This window comes from Lucilia cuprina, chromosome 2 (genome assembly GCF_022045245.1).
Source record: "Lucilia cuprina isolate Lc7/37 chromosome 2, ASM2204524v1, whole genome shotgun sequence".
NCBI lineage: Eukaryota > Metazoa > Arthropoda > Insecta > Diptera > Calliphoridae > Lucilia > Lucilia cuprina.
The window spans coordinates 5,806,731-5,828,617 of record NC_060950.1 but is presented as its reverse complement, the minus strand read 5'-3'; the positions used below and the strand labels follow the sequence as shown (position 1 = coordinate 5,828,617).

Below are 21,887 nucleotides of genomic sequence, written 5' to 3'. Positions count from 1 at the left end.
TGTTATTTACTAATTTTTCTTTAGAAAAAAATTTTATACAAATTTTTTTGGAAAAAAGAAATAGAAATAACACTAATTGTTCTATAGAAAAACCAGTTATACAAAAAATTTTTTGGAAGAAACTGTTATACACACTTTTTTATACAAAAAAATGTTTTATACAAATATTTTCTGTAGAAAATACTCTTATACAAAACTGAAAAAACTGTTATACAAAAATAATCTATGAAAAAAATTTTATAGATTAATTTTTCTATTCAAAAAAATGTTATTAACAAAGGTTTTTATACACAAATTTTTCTTTAAAAAATTGTTACTCCATTTTGTATTGATAAACTGTTATACTATAGAAAAAGTTATACAATTCGAATTTTTAAATTAAAAAATTTTATACAATTTTTTTTTTTTGTAAAAAAATTCAAAAGAGGCATTTTTCTTTATAGAAAACAGTGTTATACCAGTTTTTCCAAATAAAAAACTGTTATACCTAACATTTTATATACAATTTACTATAGAAAATACAATTACACATAAATATTTTTATAGAAAAAGCTGTTATATGCAAATTTTTCTATAGAATTCCCTAATTTTTCTTAGGAAAATTTTGGTATACACAAATTTGTCTAAAGAAGGAATGTGTTATACTCATTTTTTAAAGGAAAACACTGTTATACATATGTATATTTTGTAAATTTGTTTTCAAAATAACAGTAATATCGAAGAAAATTTGAATTTTTCCATCCCTGAAACATACAGAACGAAAAAAACAGAGAATAGATTTTCAAATGCAAACAAACGCGAGACCAAGAGTGAAAAGTCTTAAAGTGTGTGTGTGTTGGTATGCAAAGGAACGTAAATCATATAACAAACACATGATGTCGAGTATGTGTCAGCTGTGTTTTAAAAAAACTCAAACAGCAACAACAACAATAACAAAATACTACAATATTAACAACAAATTAAGAGAGGGGGAGTTTTTTGGGTGGGAGTGTGGATTTTATTGTTAAGGAAAAGGTTTTTTTGATGTAATTTTTCATTGTTGCTGTTGTTGGTTTTTTTTTGGACCGGTTGACTGTTGTTGAGCAAAGGAACGAACTGTTAAACAACCAACGAATTTTGTATGAGAATGCATGAATTTTTCTGTAGAGTTTTTGAGTGGTGCTGCGCTTGTACAATAAATTTGTTATTATGCCAAACAATACAAATAAAATACACACTCACATTAACACTCTCACTTTGGACAATTTATGGAAAAACAAAAAGAAGCAGAGCAGAGGAAAACTAAACTGAACTGAACAGAACAGAAAAAGAGCGATACGTCCCCGTTAGACAGTTTTAGTAAAGTAGCTGCTGATTGAGTAAAAAGTTGTTGGGAACCAAAAAGGAAAAACTTATTTAACGCATTTTACTTTTTTTAATTTAAGACCCACATAATAATAAAAAAAAAACAATTTTAAAAGAAAAATATTTAAAAAGAAAGTTATTAAAACATTGTTCAATAAAGTTACGGAAAAAATTAAACAAATATTCTAAAAAACAAATATATAATTGTAGCAAATAAAATTATATTTTTTTAAACAACAAATTACAAAAGGTAGATAGATACATTCCTTTGTGGTGAGAAATTAAAGTTGTAAAAACACATTTTTATGTTAAAATGAGTTAATTTAATATTTAATAAATTATTATTTGTAATCTATGGCTTTTACTAATTTGAAAAATATTATTTATGTAAAAAAAATCTTAATATTTTACTTTGTGTATTAAGTGAGTTTTAACCAAAAAAAATGAAAAATATAAAGTGTCAAGAAACCAAGTGCCAAGTAAACGAGAAAAATCGATGAAGTTTTAGAAGAAGCTAACAGTTTTTTCCTTTTTTCAAATGAAGTGAAAGTTAACTGAAGAAAAAATGTAATAATAAATGTAAAATAACACAATAATAAATATAAAAAAATATATTATTTAAATAAATGTTAAATCTAAAAGAAAAGTTTATAATTTAGTTGCCCTAAAAAGCTTAATAAAATTAACAGCCCTTATTAAAACATTTTCCAGTTTATTAATTAGTTATTAATCTAAAAGCAAAAAAGAAAAGATTTAATAATTTATAAAATAGTCTTTCAAAAATATATATAAAAGATGTGTTAATTTATAAAGTTGTTGAAAAAAAGCAAAAGAAATCTGAAAAATAAACAAAAAAATACAGTGTTTCTTCTGTGTAAATTCTTTAATATCTTGGAGATACAAGTATGACCAAAAAAAATATTGAGGTTGTATACATTTTCATTTGCACATAGACACACACACACATACAGCCATTTGACTCACATACACTGAGACAAATATATATAGAGAACAAAACTGAAAAGTACTTGTACTTGGGGAACAAGTCAAAATTGTTGACGATAATGGTTGATGGTGGTAATGGTGACGGTACTCTCTGTAATTTTATTATTTTATATATGAAAATTGTGTAAAAGATCTCACTTACTACTTGTTTAACAAAAAAATCCTCGGACCTCTTGAAAGATACTAGTTGCAGTCTTTTAAAGGAATGAATTCTTGAAACAATTTAAATGTGTTTTAAACTTAAAACCTTGATAACATGCTACTAAATTTCATAAAACAATAGAAATTTTGGGAGCAGTGTGGGGTGTTTAGCGCCATGATCTCACGAACTTAAGAAAACATTCCATAAATCCCAGCAATTTGGTCGGACAGTCCCGAACTACCTTTTATGGTTTCCCCTAGCTACCAAGCGTTCAGGTGACACATTTTAGCATGTGCTTCTCCTATGAGGCCGATCGTCCCCCATATAATATAAATATACAGCAAAAAGCTTAAGACTGTTTTTTAAGTATCTAATCTATCGCTTATAAAGGGGACAAACATGAAGATTATCTTCACCCTCGTTTATAAGGAGTACATCCGTGATGTAAGACGAACTAGAGCCAACGCGTGCATTGACTCTTTGTAGAACTTCTGGGATGTTAGTCTGAATTTGTCTAGTCTATAGTCTAGTCTATAGTCTAGTCTATAGTCTAGTCTATAGTCTAGTCTATAGTCTAGTCTATAGTCTAGTCTATAGTCTAGTCTATAGTCTAGTCTATAGTCTAGTCTATAGTCTAGTCTATAGTCTAGTCTATAGTCTAGTCTATAGTCTAGTCTATAGTCTAGTCTATAGTCTAGTCTATAGTCTAGTCTATAGTCTAGTCTATAGTCTAGTTTATAGTCTAGTCTATAGAGTAGTTTATAGTCTAGTCTATAGTCTAGCCTATAATATATTCTATAGTCTATATTTAGTCTATAGTGTAGGTTATAGTCTAGTCTATAGACTAGACTGCAAACTAAACTATAGACTAGACGTTTGACCTTAGAGTGAGGTTGTAACCTGGTGAAGGCCAATAAAACTCAAAAACTTATTTCTTCTTTTCACCAAACTAAAAAAAACAATTGTTTGTCAGTTCATAATTTTAAACTTAATAAAATCATTCCATTTAAAGTAAATATTTATTCAATTAATTTTAATTGATATATTAATAAAATTTACTTAGAAAATAAGAAACAATTTTAACAATGAAACAAATACTTAAAATAGATTTAATTCTATGAAAACTCTGTCTATTCAACAGACACTTGGCAAAAATACAAAAACAATAATAATAACATGAACAAACAAAAAACCATCATAGTGATTTGCTATTCTTAGTTCATTCGTGTTTATATTTTGTTATTGTATAAAATTGTAATTGTTGTTGTTATTATTGTTATTATTTTCTTGTTAAATGTTTTTGCAATTGTTTATATTGTTTTATTTATATTGTTGTGGTTCAAAACAATGATTCCACCTTTTTCTTGCTGCTTTCCAAACAACAGTAGTCAGTAATCGTATGCTCGTCTTCTCCGAACAAATACTAATAAAACTGTTGCTATTTTCTAGGCGTTTTTTGTACAATGTGGATGTGTGTGTGTGTGTCTGTGAGTGTCTATTTGCGCTTCTTTAAACCAGAAGTGTGTAAATAAATTTTAATTATTTTTTCTATTGAAAGAAATCATAACAAAACAAACTTAAACAATAGCAACAAAAATCATTATTAAACATCAACGAAATCATATTAGAAATATTAAAGAAGAATAAGAAAACAAATTCAAAATCTAAAAAATCCATACATTATTATGGTTAATATAAATAATTAAATTGTGTGCTGTGTTCGTCTGTGTGAGCGTTTTTTTAATATTTGAAATTATCATTAAGGATGAGTCAATATATTATTTTTCATTTCAATGTTTGTTGTTGTTTATTTTAGAATAACAATCAATGTTAACAGCAATTTTAAAACCCCCTCTTAAAGTTTGTTGTTTTTTGGATTTTGATTTTTAGTTTTTTTTCTTTTTTTAAACACACATAATAATTCCAATTAATTTAAAATGAGTGGTTGAAAATGAAATATTACCATAGAATTATTTAAATATGTTTAAATTATAGAGTAAAAATAGTATAATGATTATTAAAAAATTAATATTATATTGGAAATTTTTTAATATGATCACACACACATGTGTGTGTTTAATAAATTAGCTTTAATACAAAACGGTAAATAAGTCATATATATCAATTTGTATGTATGTACATAAACATTTTTACATACATAGGTATAACAAATATGGAGCTGTATTCTAGAAATAATGTTTTTTAAGGTTTTGTCTTTATAATAATGGGTTTTAAAGTTTTTTCTAAGGCGTTTTAAAACAAATTTGTTTTATTTAGTTCTTTAAAATTAGTTATTAATAAAAGTTTCATTTTAAATCTTTAAAGTTTTATAAAAATCGCAGTTTTCTTACACCACCACTCTGAAGTTATGATTATGATTAATTTCACCCTCCATTTCAAGCAATACATCCGTATGGAAAGACGAATTTGAGCCAACCAGGTGGTTGGACGTTAGTGGAAATCACTGTCCTTTTTGGATACATTGACTCTTTGTCGAACTGCTGGGTAGTAAATGATATTTTGTACTAGTGGTACTTTCTCTGCACCAAGTAAGCATAGGTAACAGGGTAAGAATCCAGTTTTGCTCTCCACCAAAATCTAATATCCGAATGCATATAGTAGTAAAACTCGAAAAACTTTAAAGCGACACGGTAATCGGAAGCCACACATAAAATCAATACGGCAGTAAAGTCTAGAACTCTCGAAGGCAGAAACCTTCGAGAGTTAGTTAGTTAATTAGTTAGTTAGTTAGTTAGTTAGTTAGTTAGTTAGTTAGTTAGTTAGTTAGTTAGTTAGTTAGTTAGTTAGTTAGTTAGTTAGTTAGTTAGTTAGTTAGTTAGCTAGTTAGTTAGCTAGTTAGTTAGCTAGTTAGTTAGCTAGTTAGTTAGCTAGTTAGTTAGCTAGTTAGTTAGCTAGTTAGTTAGCTAGTTAGTTAGCTAGTTAGTTAGTTAGTTATTTAGTTTGAAGGAGGATGAACATACATATATACCCAGCAAAATCTTTAATTACCCGGTGGAAAAGTGGGAAAGTAATATTGGAGCAAAGTGTAAGAAGTTACGTTTTTGTTCGATTTTTGTTCGACGATGACCCAAAAATAACTATTTACAATTCTTATTACCCGACTTTTGTGGATTTAAAACTAGTTTTACATTTATTTCTATGTTTGCTAGTCTTTTCTCTTTCTCAATGCCCCATTAAAAAATATTTTTATCATTATATCTGGAATGGTTTCTACGCATATGTAAATATCAACATTTCTTGTAAAAAACTTCCAAATTCGACGCTATACACAGTTGACTACAAATTCTATTAAAAAAATAATTTATGTTATTGATAACGATAACTCATTACCAAGTAATGTGTGAAATAACTACATTACCTAAAATATTCTTTACCAAAATTTGAAAATATTTTACTGAGTACATCAAATCTGAAGAAATCGGTCCTTTTGTGCGCTCCTTAACCAGTGCCTCAGGTGAGAATCAAATCCATCACCTCCGGTCTACCAGAATAGAATACTAACCACTAACCTACCGGAGGCCATAAGAAGGAGGTTAATGATACATTTTCGATTGTCCATTAAGTTTCCGTAAAATAGAATCTCTTGGTAATTTTTCGCCACTTAATAGTACTTTTTAAATTTTTAATAATATCGAAACCAAACATATGGAATGAATAAGAATTTACAAAAATTAATTTTGTAGTACTTTTTTTATTAAAATCAAATTTTCCATAACCTTGAATATAAAAACATACGATTTTTGATAAGAATAAGAGGTTTCCTATGGTACTTTCGAAATTTCTTAAAATATACTTAAAAGGACTTTTTTATCGATTCCTTATGTACAAATTTTACCTTTAAGGCTTACATGAGACTAAAATTCGGTCATTACTTTACTACTGTTAAGTAATGTAGTAAGTAAATTGTAGTCGTTAGAATGAAAGCAGGCTAGGGTAAAATAAGGGCCGATCATTACAAAAATCGTTTATGTCTAAATAAAACTTTGTTTTATCAATTCCGAAGGACCGGAAGGTACGGTTATGTGGGAGCTAGAGGAAATATTGGAAATATTTCAACCATTTGCTTTGCCTTTATACTAAAAAACAAGTAAGCTTCAAATCAAAATATCTTGAAAATTGTGGCATGAAGCATGAGCACAGTGTTAACATGGACAACCAGCCAGACGGACAGGATTTAATCAACCCAGAAAGTGATTCTGAACCGAATGGAATCGATGTAGTACAAACGCATAATACTTTCCCCACTATATTGATGTAGGGTAAAAATATTCATTTCATTAAAGATCTATATATTTAAAATGAGGTTAACATTAACCACATTATCTCTTAACCACATTATCACTTTTATTACAAACTCAATTATAACCTCTTCATTTTTTTGCTTTTGGGTTTAAATGTATTTTCAAATGAAGTGTAAAGAATAAAATTTAATACATATTTCCACTGGTTGCTAAATATTTTATGTTCTATAGAGATTAAACACTCTAAATAAATTGTCATTTAATGTATTTTTCATTTCCACATTTAAAAAGAGTGCGGGCTGTTAAGGGGTGTATGGATTTGTGTGTGTGTGTCTCAAATTAAAAACTCAGAATCAGTTACTATCTTAACATACTTAATTATCCATGTTTTGTGCTCATAGGAAGCGCATGCTCATTAAAAGAAAAAACAACCTAAATAAATTTACAAAAAAAGGAAAGAAAAATACGCGCGTTTTATTACAACGAAATATATAGATATTATCTAAATGAAGAAACACTGACAGTTAATAGCAACAGTGTGTTTAAAAAGACAACAAATTATCAAGTGACACTAATACAAATACATACAAACATACATATAAAGAAGAGAAATAAACAGCAAAAACAAAGCTAAAAATAAAAGCCATAAAATCCAGCAGAACTTTTATAAATTTTCAGTTTTATTTCCGTTTTATAACCTACACATACATTTACATACCTATGTATGTATTAAGTCAATTATAGCGTAGCAGAGCAGCATTTTATAGTATTTGAACTTTTATTTGATTATCAAGTTTTTTTTATTTGGCCACTTTTTTGGTTTTATTTATTAGTTCAATAACCCTAATGGAAGATATAAAAATAACACCAAACACGTGGGCTTAATTAAGTAATAATAAAACAACAAAATAAATACGTTTGTGTCATAAAGGAAATAGTGCATACATATTTCAATTAAGACAAAATTTATATAATTTTGCATTTCTAGATTCCTTATATTGTCCAGATTATAAACATATAAACCCGACTTAAGTGTAGATTATAGTCCAAGTAGACTAGATATGATTGTTTACTCTATAATTCGATATATACTCTGGTCTTTATTCTGACTTCAGACTAGACTTCAGTATGAACTAAGGTATAATGCTTAGTATGGACTATAGTTTATACTGTGGTCTAGCGTATAGTAATCAACTATAGTCTAATTTTAGGCTGTAGTTTTTATAGTTTTATGTAGTCTATAGTCTAGTCTATAGTCTAGTCTATAGTCTAGTCTATAGTCTAGTCTATAGTCTAGTCTATAGTCTAGTCTATAGTCTAGTCTATAGTCTAGTCTATAGTCTAGTCTATAGTCTAGTCTATAGTCTAGTCTATAGTCTAGTCTATAGTCTAGTCTATAGTCTAGTCTATAGTCTAGTCTATAGTCTATAGTCTAGTCTATAGTATAGTCTATAGTCTAGTCTATAGTCTAGTCTATAGTCAAGTCTGTAGTCTAGTCTATAGTCTAGACTATAGTTTAGTCTATAGTCTAGTCTATAGTCTAGTCTATAGTCTAGACTATATACTATGTACTGAAAAGTGGCCTATACTATGGACTGTATTATTTTCTATAGTTTAGAATATAGTATAAACTTTTTCCTTATTGTCACAAATATCTCATTTCAAAATTCGCTAATTTAATCTATATGCTTTTAATTCTTTTACAGCGCTGAATATTGATTTTACAAACGCCTTGAATGTTCGATATATTTGCTAATAATTAAAAATAATTTAAAGAAAATATATATTAATTAATTAATTAAATAAATACTAATAATAATATAAAAAATACATATATACATAACCTCACACAAACACACATACACATGTGTAAATATTGTTGCATGTGTATGTGTTGGCTTTTATAATGCAACAATATCAAGTGCAACAAGAGCAAAATCTTAAACTGCTGCCACAACAAGAACAACAATGGCTTTATTAATCAGCTAATAGTATGTGTGTGTGAAAGTGTGTTTGTCTGTCCATCAATCAATCGATCAATCAACCAGAACAACTACTAGCAACAACGATACAACAACATATTTAGTGCTATACAAATTCTATTAACTGTTGCTGCAATTCAGCTTTCCAAATGTATCAATAATAATAATGCTTAGTAGTCTATAACTAACCAATACATCGGCAATATTTTTATATATAAAAAGCATACTTACTTTTAATATTTAATATAATTATTAATAACAACAACCATTATTTAATCCTTGAGATAAACAGCAACAACAACTGCAAAAAAAATCAAGAAAAATCATCACATCATAGCAAATCATCATACGCTCTACGCTGTTGTCTTTCGTAATAAGCACTCAAAAAGGACTCAAAGAGAAAATCATTTAATTAATTTTATTAAAATATTAATTAAAAAAGCAAATACGCCATTATAACATACTCTTGCTTACATATATAGCAAAAAAAAAAAAAGAAAGATAAAAACATACACACACTTAAACGTAAGGTCAGTAATAAAATGGAGCCTTTGGCTCTTTGTTTTTTGTTTGTTTTTCTTTTGTTTTTAATTTAGCTCATCATGACTTATATACCGAAAAAAAATTCCTATTATTCCCGCTCTCATACAGCTATGAATTTAATAAATATGGATTCAGAAAATCGGGTTGTTTTAAATGTTGGCGGCATTAGACATGAGACATATAAGGCAACATTAAAGAAAATCCCTGCCACTAGACTGTCAAAATTAACGGAAGCGTTGGCCAACTATGATCCACTACTAAATGAATATTTTTTTGATCGACATCCGGGAGTTTTTGCCCAGGTGTTAAATTATTATAGGTGAGTAGATATATTTTATAGTAATGTTTTATTTAAATCCATAATTAATTTTTACAGAAAATATTTCAGATCAGACATGTACTACAGATTAATTTATATTGAAGACTGAACTGAAGTCCGTATTATAGATCAGCCGATAGAGTGATCCATAGTACAGATAAGGTTCTGACTATGCTCTAGAGAATGAACTAGAATATAGTCCACAGTAGAAGTAGACTAAAATCTATACCCTAGACTTAAAACTAACTATAGTCCAGGCTATATAAACTATGTTATAGTAGACTATATGTACAACTACAGTCCAGAGTATAGAATACACGAGTCCATACTGTAGACTAAATGTCCAGACAATAGATAAAACTATAGTTTAATCTTTACAATATAAATCTATCTACTTCATATAAACTATAGACTAATTTCAGCCCACATTATAGACTAAAATATAGTCCAGATAATAGACTAAACTATAGTCCAGACTATATACTAAACTATACCAAAGACTATAGGCATAGCTATAGTTCAGTCAGAAGACTAAATCATAGTCCAGACTTATAGTTTAGACTATAGACTTAGCTATAAGCCTGACTAAATAATAAACTATAGTCCAGATTATAGACTAGACAAAAAGTAGTCTAGATAATAGGCTAATGTATAATTCAGACTATAGACTAAAATATAGTCCAGACTATATACTAACCTATACCAAAATCTATAGACTAAACTATAGTTCAGTCAGTAGTCTAAATTATAGTCCAGACAATAGATAAAATTATAGTTTAGACTGTAGACTAAACTATAAGCCAGACTTAAGAATAGACTATAGTCCAGATTATAAACTAGACAATAGTTCAGACTATAGTTCACACTATAGTCCAGTATATGAGCCACGTATTTCAGTTTTTACTATAGCCACTACTATAGACTAGATTATATTGCCATCTACAGATTATAGTTCACACTTCTGACTATGGATCCACCTATCTTGCAGACTGTAGACTAAACTTTAGACCCGGCCATAGCCTAAAGAGGGGTTAAACTATTGTCCATAATATAGAAAAGATGTTCGAAATTTATGGTTAAAATTTTAAAGATTTATTCATAAAAAGTAATTTATTTTTCAGAACTGGTAAGCTTCATTATCCTACGGATGTATGTGGACCACTATTTGAAGAAGAATTGGAATTTTGGGGTTTAGATTCAAATCAAGTTGAACCCTGTTGTTGGATGACTTACACACAGGTAAAAGCACAAGTCCATTCCTTAATAAATAATTATCACTTTTTCTCTTTCTCATAACGACGCACAGCATCGTGACACTCAAGAAACTCTTGCCGTACTAGATCGTTTAGATTTAGATACAGAAAAACCGTCCGAAGAGGAATTAGCTCGAAAATTTGGTTTCGAAGAAGACTATTATAAGGGAACATTATCATGGTGGCAGGAAATAAAACCACGAATATGGTCACTATTCGATGAGCCATATAGTTCAAATGCCGCAAAAGTAAGAATGGATCTAGTGAAAGCTTGTTCTCTTTTCCTCTAATAGTTCTATTTGTAATTCATTTAGATAATTGGTGTTGTATCGGTGTTCTTTATATGCATTTCAATATTATCGTTCTGTTTGAAAACCCACCCGGATATGAGAGTACCGTATATTGTGAATAAAACGGTAGTCACATCAAATGGCAGTTCCTCCTGGTATTTGGATAAGCCTCAGACAAATGCCCACATAGCTTTTTTCTATATTGAATGTGTATGTAATGCCTGGTTTACATTTGAAATACTAGTAAGTGTAATTCAGTTTTTAATTACAATTACGATATGGATTAAAATTTATATTGTTTTTTCATAGGTCCGTTTTATATCATCACCGAATAAGTGTGACTTTATTAAATCTTCAGTGAATATCATTGATTACATTGCCACTCTCAGTTTTTACATTGATTTGGTATTACAACGTTTCGCTTCACATTTAGAGAATGCCGATATATTGGAATTCTTCTCAATCATACGTATTATGCGTTTATTTAAACTGACGCGACATTCGTCGGGTCTGAAAATTCTCATACAAACATTTAGAGCCTCTGCCAAGGAGTTGACATTATTGGTATTTTTCCTTGTACTGGGTATTGTAATTTTCGCAAGTCTTGTCTACTATGCGGAACGAATACAAACGAATCCCCACAATGATTTCAATAGCATACCGTTGGGTTTATGGTGGGCCCTAGTAACGATGACCACAGTGGGTTATGGCGATATGGTGCCAAAAACCTATATTGGCATGTTTGTGGGTGCATTATGTGCTCTAGCCGGTGTACTAACCATTGCACTGCCAGTGCCCGTTATTGTTAGCAACTTTGCCATGTACTATTCGCATACACAGGCACGAGCAAAACTGCCAAAGAAACGTAGACGTGTGCTTCCGGTCGAACAGCCCCGTCCACCCAGGCTGCCAGGTGAGTTTTTGTAGGGCATGAAGAGCAATTGCTATGTATTATTTTTGTAAATATTTTGTTGTTGTTGTTTCGTTGTGGCATTTTGCTTTAGGTCAAGCAGGAGGTGTAAGCGGTTGTGGTACACCCGGTTCTGGACCTAACTCCGGCCCCATGGGATCTGGTACCGGTCCTAGACGTATGAATAATAAAACCAAAGACTTAGTTAGTCCAAAATCGGGTGAGTTTTTAATAGGTATTGAAAATGATTGCAGCCGAAAAATTGATTTAATTGGAAGTAATTTTCAATGAATTAAGGATAAATAGGAGAAAAGAAAATGTGTACTAAGACAGGTTAAGAGTTTATGTAGGTACTTTTTTTCGAATTGTAAACTTGTATTGTATTAAAGTCATTTTCTGGTGAAACTATAGGCGCTGGGTTCAAAATATTGAGCATCTGTGATCCTAGAACGCCAGAGTCAAAAGAATGAACATCTGTGATTAAATCTAAGCAGAATTCGATTTTTTGCTTGAAAACTTAAGAGTCCATTTTCTGAAGTTTACTTTGATTTCTATAAAAGTCGATCAATAGATGCTTAAAAATCGCTAGCCGAAGCTAGCTAGCGCTGGAAACAAAAATATCAGCTATTAATTCTATTTACTAGTAAAATTTGATATTTTTTGGAAAACTATAATAGCGAGTTTTAGAGTTGGCAATCAAATGCCAATTAATAATCAGATTAGTTAATCTAAAAACAAATTTAATCTAATGTTAATCCACTTTGATGTTTTTGAGTACAAGTTTAAACTTTGCAGTATTGCCATACTAAAGAAAACGTCTCCGTTTGTTATCAAAACATTGAATGCTTTATTAAAAAGAAGAAGACAACAGGACAAGACAAGAGGAAAAGATTAAACTTTGCAATATTTCAAAAAAACAAAACAACTAAAATCGTCACTGATTGTTATCAAAACATTGAATGTTTAACAAACATTGAATGACTTCCAAAGAAGCGTAGAGAATCCACTTTTTTTTTAATAAATGTATATTTTTTGTATTGAATTTCCAAAAAAAAGAATATACAAATTACTTTCAAAGAATGACTTCATGTGAAGTGAAGTTGGAATCAAATAAGAAGGGCATTTCTCCTATAACAAGCCTGTGTTAAAATCATATCTTCTTCAGGTCTTTTTGAGTACTTCAATAGAATAAATTCTACTTCTTTGGAAGTTCTTTTTTATTTTGCTTGACGCTTAAAGGGCCCTTCAGACGATCACACTTTACGTACGACAAGTCTAATGAAAAAGTAAAATGAAATTCCATCCGTTTTGTGTTTACACGATTGGTATAAAATAATAAAAATGTGAGATGGAAACAGCTGTTTCACATTTTTTATATGTGTTAACATAAAAATACATCCCTGATCTAATGAGACCTACTTGGTTTTTTAATCATTTCAAAAAAATGAAGAGAGCCATACGACTGTCAATTGTTTCATCCGTATTCTCTCTCAATGTGTGATGGTTTTATTATCATATTGCGTTTAGACGATCCTATCCGTACTCTTCTACACAAAATTTTGACAGATCATATTACTTGTGTGATCGTGTAAAGCCTGCTTAAACTAGCAAACAAAATTAACTAACTGAGTACTCAAAAACAATATTCGATGATTAACTTTAATGTAATCGCTTATCTTTCACTTAAAAATTAGCTCCAAGAGATCGTTTTTACTCGGTCCCAGACGAATGTTTTTTGTAAGTTTATTTAAACAAAATTTTATTTACGATTCGAAAACAAGTATACGATGTACAGTCGAAAATTAAGAATAAAATCGAAAAGCAGTGTGAATAGTGTAAATAAATTAAATATTTTTTTTTTGAATGAATAAACAAAAATATAATTCTTCTATTTGGCATATTTTTGTCGATGTTTTGACCCATAAAACTATTTTTTTATTTACCAAAAAAATTAAAAACTTATTTTTTTTTGTATTTTTATATAAACCAATGTATACAGATAATGAAGCTTTTTTAACCCATTAACACAGATTTGTTTTTAAAAAATAAAACAGAACACTTATGCAGTTTCAACAACAACAACACTACAAGAAAACTACAGAGCTGAATTAAAAAAAAATAATTTTTGATAAAATATTTATTAAGGAATGAATGAAAAATCAAGTGAATTTTTGAATAGAATTTTTTGGCTTACAGAACAAATACAGACACTAACTAACTAACTAATTGCTTCAGCCAAAGTTGTAAAAATATAAAATATTGTTGTATTTAAATTTATGAAAAAAAAGAAAACGCATAGCATCCAGAGCCAAAACTGATTTGCACATAAAATCACTTGTAAATTAAAAAAAAAAAAAAATAATTTTAAATATTTCTAAATATTAAAATCATAACAATTACGTTGTACAAAATTGCATTTAATTCCTACTCCCTGAATATACATATATAAACGATCGTATTTATATAATATTAAACCTATTTATTTAATTCTAATATTGTTGTTTTTATTTGAATTTTTTTTTTATAAATCTTAATGTATATTTTTTATTATTTTATTTATAACCAAAAAATATTTTCATTTTAACAATATATTCAACATTTAATAAAATTTAGATGAATATACGGCCATGCTTAGCAAAAATCGTGAAGGTAAAATGGGAAGACTGCTTTGAAATCCACCTCAGTTGCGGCGTAAATCATCTCCTAAAACCTAAACAAAATATGAAATTAATACAACAACACACCATCCTTATAAAAAAGCACTTAATATTTGAACCAAAAAAAGAAAAAGAAACAACAACATAATAGTCCAACTAAAAGAATATTTGAATGTTAACCTTAAATAACTTTTAAAACATTAACAATTGTAAAACATAAAACCATCATAATGCTAAAGATCATATCAATTTAAAACCAGGATAATACAGGATATACATATATTCCATTTGTATTTGCTAAAGATCATAAACATATGGATTTGTTTAACTATTTTAATAAACTATTTCCTCCCTTCATCTTCATTACGATCTGCATCATTTTACTTCATCATCTTTAAACCAAAAACAAAGCAAAAAAAAAAAACAGAAAATTTTTGAAAAACCTGAAACATTTTTGTCACCTTTTCTCGCTTTTGCCTTTGGATTGTATTGGAGATTTTGTTTAGTTATCAAACGTTTTGAGAAAAACCTACAGCTGCGGTATGTGTTTTTAATCTACGCTGGATTTTGGTATTTGATTTTAAATTGGAAGAATTTGTTTCTAAATCTACTTTAAATTCTTTTATACTTTTCCAAACTTTTTTCCCCATTGAATTTGAGTGTGTGTGTGTATTGTATTTTGTCTTTTTTTTGATTTTTTAGTTTTGTTATTGGTTTTACAATGAAATTTACTAGTGATCATCATTCGTTTTCCATGATCGTGATAAAAGACTTTTCTGTGAACAAAAGAAAAGTTCCTTCTATAATCAAGACTATAACTTCTTCTTTGATCAAGTTCGTATAATTAGTAAGTGTAATATATAGTATTTTCAATGATTGAGACAGAAATTTCTTAAATTGAATTTTCTATGATCGAATCAGAACTCTCTTCTATGATCGTGATTTAGTCTCTTCTATGATCGTGATTTAGTCTCTTCTATGATCGAGACCATAGTTAATTTTACGATTAACATTTGACTCTCTTCTGTATTTTTTTTCTATTAATACCATAGTGTCTTTCCTCTTCTACGATCGAATCTATAGTTGTATCTACGATCAGTCGATCTATCGAAATCACAATTACTGCTGTCATCTTCCCTCATCATTACTAAAATCTTCTTTATGATCTTAACTAATATGATCGTAACTAGATCTTTTCTAATAATGATTTAAATTTGCCTTATGACGTAACTGTAGTCTTTTCTATGATCGAATCTATACTTATATCTACGATCAGTCGATCTATCGAAATCACAGTTACTGCTGTGATCTTCCCTAATCATTATTAAAATCTCCTTTTTGATCGTAACTATAGTCTTTTACATGAGCTTTTCTGTATTCTTATTTATGATCGAAGCAATAGTCACTTGTATAATCAAGACTATGAACTGTCATATGCTTGAGACTATAACCTCTTAAATCAAGACTATAACGAGATTATAGGCTTTTCTATGATCTTTCATAATCGAAACTAAAGTCTTCTCTATGATCGAGACTGCAGAGTCTCCTATGACAGGGACTATAGTCTTTTCTGCGATCGAGATTAAACTAAAGTCTTGAATCTAAAGTTCTTCTATAATCGATGTGATTGCCTTCTTCTATGGTCTATACTATAGTCATTTCTATGATCTAGTAAAACTATACTGTATTTTGTAGAGACTACAGTGTTGTCTATGATCTTCCATAATCTGAAGATTTTTCCTTAGCTGAGATTAAAGTTTTCTTTATGATCGAAATGATTGTCACTTATAAAATGGAGAATGTAGTCTTTTTTACTCTCGATACTATTGTCTCCTCAATGATCAAGAGATCATAGTATAGTTTATGATCAGTATTTTCTATAGAAACTATAATTCTCTAATGTCATTTGTATGGTCGAGACAACAATCTCTTTTACACTCAATACTATTGTCTCTTCTAAGATCAAGACATTCTATCAAAACTAGAGACTAAATTCTCCGATATGATGATAAGCCTCTTTTATGATCGAAACTATAGCTTCTTTTATGATTGAGGCTGAAAGTATAGTCTCTTAATTGATCGTGACTTTAGTTTCACTCTTTGATCGGAAATACAATTTCTTCTATAAGTGAGAATAATGTTCTCTTCTCTGCTTTTAAGTGTAGCCTCGTCTTTGATCGACTCTATGTTTCTCTTAAGGTCTTCTAACGAAACTATAGTATTTTCTATCGGAACAATAGTTTCATTCTATGATCTTGTATCATTGAGACTATAGTTTACTCTATGATCGAAATGATAGTTTTTTTCTGTGATTATATGATCGAGTCTTTAATTTATTTAAAGGTCACGGCTACAGTCTCTTCTATTAAGACTAAAGTTTCTTTATATGACTTTCCATAATCTAGACTAAAGTCTCCTCCATAGTTGAGACTAAACCTTACTCCTTCATGATCAAAATTGTTGTTATAGTCTTGATAACGATCACGAATATCTCATCATGAAGATACAAGTTTAGAATCACTAGTGAATTTTATAAACAAAATGTTTTTGTTAAAAATTGATCAAAAATATGTGTTTTCCAATTTTTTTTCTACTTGTATGTTTTATAAAAAATGTTATTTATGTAAGTGTGTGTAATTACAAAAAAAAATGTGATAAATAAAAAAATATATATAAAATAAGGTAAACATGTATAAAAATAAAATGTTTTAAAAAAATACAAAAACATATTTAAAACATTAAAATTTCATTAAACTATTTGACATCAGTTGACTATCATTTTAGGAGAGTGTATTTCGTTACGTTAGTCATATTCAAATTTTAAACAAAATTATTGTAAAAATTTGATTCTTAAAATATCATACAACATCTCTTTTCTAGTTTAGTTAATAATTAATCAATATTTTTTTTATATAATTTTTAACAAAACACCAAAATCTTTAATCATTAAAAAAAATCTATAATTATTTTGTATCTTACAGATGTGGCCTTTGGTTTTGACTAAAAACTCATTTTAACAAAACAAACAATAGCAAAATCCATTTAACAAGTTTCAAATTGACAACGCTCATATTCCAAATAAAAAAAATGAATGAAAAATTTATATCACAAAAAAAGTAAAAGAAAAAACACAAATGACACATTTTTCCAAAAAAAAAAACGCTCAAAAAACTAACACTTCTGCCTCATAAATGGAAGCAAAATGAAATGGGAGGGTGTGTTTCTTAACAAATCAAAATTAAAATATACTTTTTTTCCTTTAAAAAAATATATTAAAATAATAAAAAATATAAAGTAGTCACCCCTTTATAATTCCTCCACCCAACCATCACTTAAAAAAATTACTTTCCCAAGCCCTGTAATTACTTATTCCTATACAGTTAGTGACAAAATTAAAACAAGTTTGTGATTTTTATAAAAATAATTAAAATTTAGCTGTCTGTGATCGATAGCATAGTGTCGCTTATAATCGTTATTTTAAACTCTTTTATGATCGATATCACAGTCTCTTCTATGATCAAAAATGTAGTTTATTTTATGATCGAAACTATATTTAGTTTCTTTGGGACTTAAATCTGTTTAGTTATCGTGACTAAAGTTTCTTATACGATTAAGACTATAGCATTTGCTTTGATCGATACTATAAATTCCTTGCTATGATCAAAACTATAGTAGCTTCTATTATTGGGACTATATTCTCCTCTGCAATCGAGTCTTAAGTTTCTTCTATGATGGAAAATATACATTATTTTACGATAAAAACTATAGTTACTTCTGCAACTACGACTGTAGTTCCTTCTCGAGTGATCGAGTTTCTTATATGATCGAGACTATGCTATCTGCTAAGTGCTCCAGTCTATAGTCTTTTATGACATTGAGACTTTATGATTAGTAATATCGTATCTTTTGTAATCGATATTATATTCTTCTTTACGACCGAAATTGTAGTTTATGTTCTATAAACAAAACTATAAGTTATTCTATGAAAGAGACTAAAGTTTCTTCTATAATCAAAACTATATGCTCTTCTATGATCAGAGACAAAAGCATCTTTTATGTCCGAAACTATTGTCTCAAATTTGTTTGAGAGAAATCGTTATCAAAATTGTAGTTTCTTCTACGATTGAGAGTAAAGTTTTTTTCATGATTGAGATAATTGTCTCTTTTACGATAGAGATAATTTCTTCTATGATCGAGACAAAAGTCTGGTTTACAATCTCTTTAATGGTCGACATAGTCTGTTCTGTTTTTTGATTGAGAATAAAGTCTGTTTTTGTGATCGGGGATATAGTATTTTCTGCGTACGCGACTATATTGTATTTTATGTTCGAAACTATAGTTTCTTTTTAGATCGAGACTTTAGGTATCTTTTATAATAAAAACTATTGTCATATTTACAATTGAAACTAAAGTTTATTTTATAAATAAGATTTACGATGGATTTTCTACGAATGGTTTTCTATCAACGAAACACAGGTCCTTCCTATGATTCTTACAAAATTTACTTTTATGGACGAACTATTGAGACAAATTGTAATCATTAATGTCTCTTTTATAATTGAGACTTTAGTTTCTTTTATGATAAAGACAAAAGTCTGCTTTACGATCTCTCGATCATATAAGAAAGCGACTGTAATCTCTTGTAATACCTACACTCTAGTCTATTCTGAGAGTCCCTAGTCTCTTTTATGATCGAGAATAAAGCTTCTTTTTGCGTTTGAGATTATGATCGAGACTTTAGTTTCTAAAGTTTGTGCTATGATGTACATTATTAGATTTCTATGATTGAAATTTTATTTATCTTTTCTATGATCGAAATGAAAGTCGATTTAATGATAGAAAATTAGTTTTACATTTACAATTGAAACTAAAGTTTCTTTTTATGATTAAGACAATAGTTTCTTTTACGATCGTGACGATATTTTCTTCTATCTTCAAAAGTCTCTTCTACGATCGAAACCATAGTTTCTATTACATCTTCTTTTATGGAGACTTTGGTATGTTTTAAGATCTCTACTAACTAGTGTTTCTTCCATGATCGAGTCTATGGAATTTTTTATAATCAACACTAAAGTCTCTTTAAGTATCGACACTATAGCCTCTTCTATGATCGCTGTCAATACTATATGATCAAGATCAAAGTCTCTACTACAATCAAAACTATAGTGTCTTCTATGATTCCAGTTTCAATTATAGATCAAACTGTTTTATAACTGTTACTTGCTGTATAAAATAGACAAATATTTAGTAAAAAATTATTCCCCTTAAATAAAAGAGATTCTTATTAGATAAGTTTAAATACCAAACTACATAAATAAAATTTCCCTTTTAGAAATCCTGTTAGTTCAACTGATTAGTTTAAATAAAAAAAAATAATAATAAAAAACAAAATTAATAAAAAATTAAAAAAATGTAAATAAATAAAAAAAAGAAAACTAAATTTAAAAAAATATATATAAATAAAAACAAAATTGCATGTAAATAGTTTTGCTTTTAATCTATTCCTATGTAACAAAATTTTCTTTCTCATAAAGCATGTTTTTAATTTTCCTCTCTAACTATCTAATAGAAAAATATCTAAACTAATTGCTTAAACAGCTTGCTTTTAAATGGCTTTTATTCTGTATACTTTTATATTTATATAAACGTATTATAAATTTTTATATAAAATATAAGTATATTTAGTTTTTAAAATTACATTTTTATTTATATTTCTTTTATTAAAATTTTATTTATATATTTCTTTTAACACTTTCGTTTAGGTCCAATTGGTGCCAGTATTGTTGCCATGAGTCCACGTACTATGCTCGATTTAAATCCCGCCTTGGCCATGGGCAAACCAACATTTGAATCTCGAGGACCACCCATAACATCGAAAGACTTTAAAGATACCGATAAACATACAACAGATGCAGCAAAGAAAAACTTTTTATAGAGTCATTGAAAAAATAATTAACAGATTTATTACGAAAAAAACTATATTTTCACAACAATAAACAACAACATCATAATGTTAAATATTCAAATTATAACCCAATTTTCTTCGTCTTCAACACACTGTAACTATCTATAAACATATACATATGTAACTCTTTGTCTCTCTATTTCAATAACTCTCTTTTAAACTATAATTAGCAAAAGAAAAACCAAAAACTCTATATAAAAAAAATATTTTTAAATTTTCCTTCTAAAGAACAAAACTCAGCCTTAATGAGTAAAAAATTAAAATCTCCAAAAAAATAGTATAAAAAAATTAAAAACAAAAAAACCCTAAAGCCTAAAATCCTTAAAAAACGCATATTTATGTATGTATGTATATTTATTTATATATAAATATATATGTAATTTATTATATCGATAAAATTTAAAAAAGAAAACTCTATAATCTATTATCATTCCAAACCAAAGTAATAGTATAATTAAATTTATTAATTCCCTTTTGTTTAAATTTCCTTAAACTTATGGTTTCCTTTAACACTATCCTTTATCGATTTGCCCCTAAACAAAAACATATACATACAGATTTGAAAATCAATATCAAGGATTCTATATTATGGAATTGAATTTAATATGAAATCCTTAGCAATATATTTATATCCTTAACATATCAACAATAACTAATAAAACAAAAAACAAAACTATATTTTCTAATTTAGTTTCTAAAAGTTTTTTTTTTTACAAGAAAACATAATAATATTTAAAGGAAAAGAAAAAAAAACTATAAAATAAAAATGAAAATGTTTTCAAAATTAGTTTCAAAATAATAATTTTGTTTCATATCCATTTAACTTTATAGTAGAATAATTAGTTTAATTTATTAATTAGTTGTAGTTAATACAAAGAGGTACCAGATTGAGTATATGCCTGGTAATATTTGATACCAAAAAGTTTCTAATATTTTAATAAAATCCGTTGTTAAAGTTTATACATACGTACAACAACAATTCGTAATGTTGACAACAACGCACCGTTGGAAACATTGTAACAAATCGTTTTTGAAACACTGTGTAATGTTTAGAACGCAACGTTGTCAACATTGCAATAATTTGTTGTTGAAATCTAAATTTTATACACAACCGTTGTCAAAATCATAACATTACCACGTTTGTTAACTATTGAAAACAATCAGGTTTGTTAACATTTAGACAAAACATGTGTATAAAATTTTTATATCGACAAC

The 21,887-nt window shown here is 28.1% G+C and overlaps 1 protein-coding gene across 9 annotated transcripts; it reads left to right on the top strand.

Annotated features, from left to right (window-relative positions):
- Nucleotides 1-1,119: 1,119 nt before the first annotated feature.
- On the top strand, nt 1,120-20,860 carry LOC111690424 (potassium voltage-gated channel protein Shaw). 9 transcript variants are annotated; one of them, XR_006941604.1, is made up of 9 exons: nt 1,120-1,594; nt 9,332-9,597; nt 10,719-10,836; nt 10,904-11,098; nt 11,165-11,383; nt 11,450-12,053; nt 12,145-12,270; nt 14,664-15,247; nt 20,470-20,675. XR_006941604.1 is itself a non-coding variant. In XM_046956426.1 (9 exons), exons 3-9 carry the CDS (start codon nt 9,389-9,391, stop codon nt 20,640-20,642), a joined length of 1,644 nt encoding a protein of 547 aa, XP_046812382.1. In that variant the 5' UTR covers nt 1,124-1,594; nt 8,460-9,265; nt 9,387-9,388; the 3' UTR covers nt 20,643-20,860. The 9 variants fall into 9 exon arrangements, 5 of the variants coding, with proteins under 5 accessions (XP_046812380.1, XP_046812381.1, XP_046812382.1 ...); XR_006941605.1 differs by having other exon boundaries at nt 1,121-1,594; nt 12,154-12,270; XR_006941606.1 differs by lacking the exon at nt 14,664-15,247 and adding an exon at nt 17,689-17,922 and having other exon boundaries at nt 1,122-1,594.
- The last annotated feature ends 1,027 nt before the right edge of the window (nt 20,861-21,887 follow it).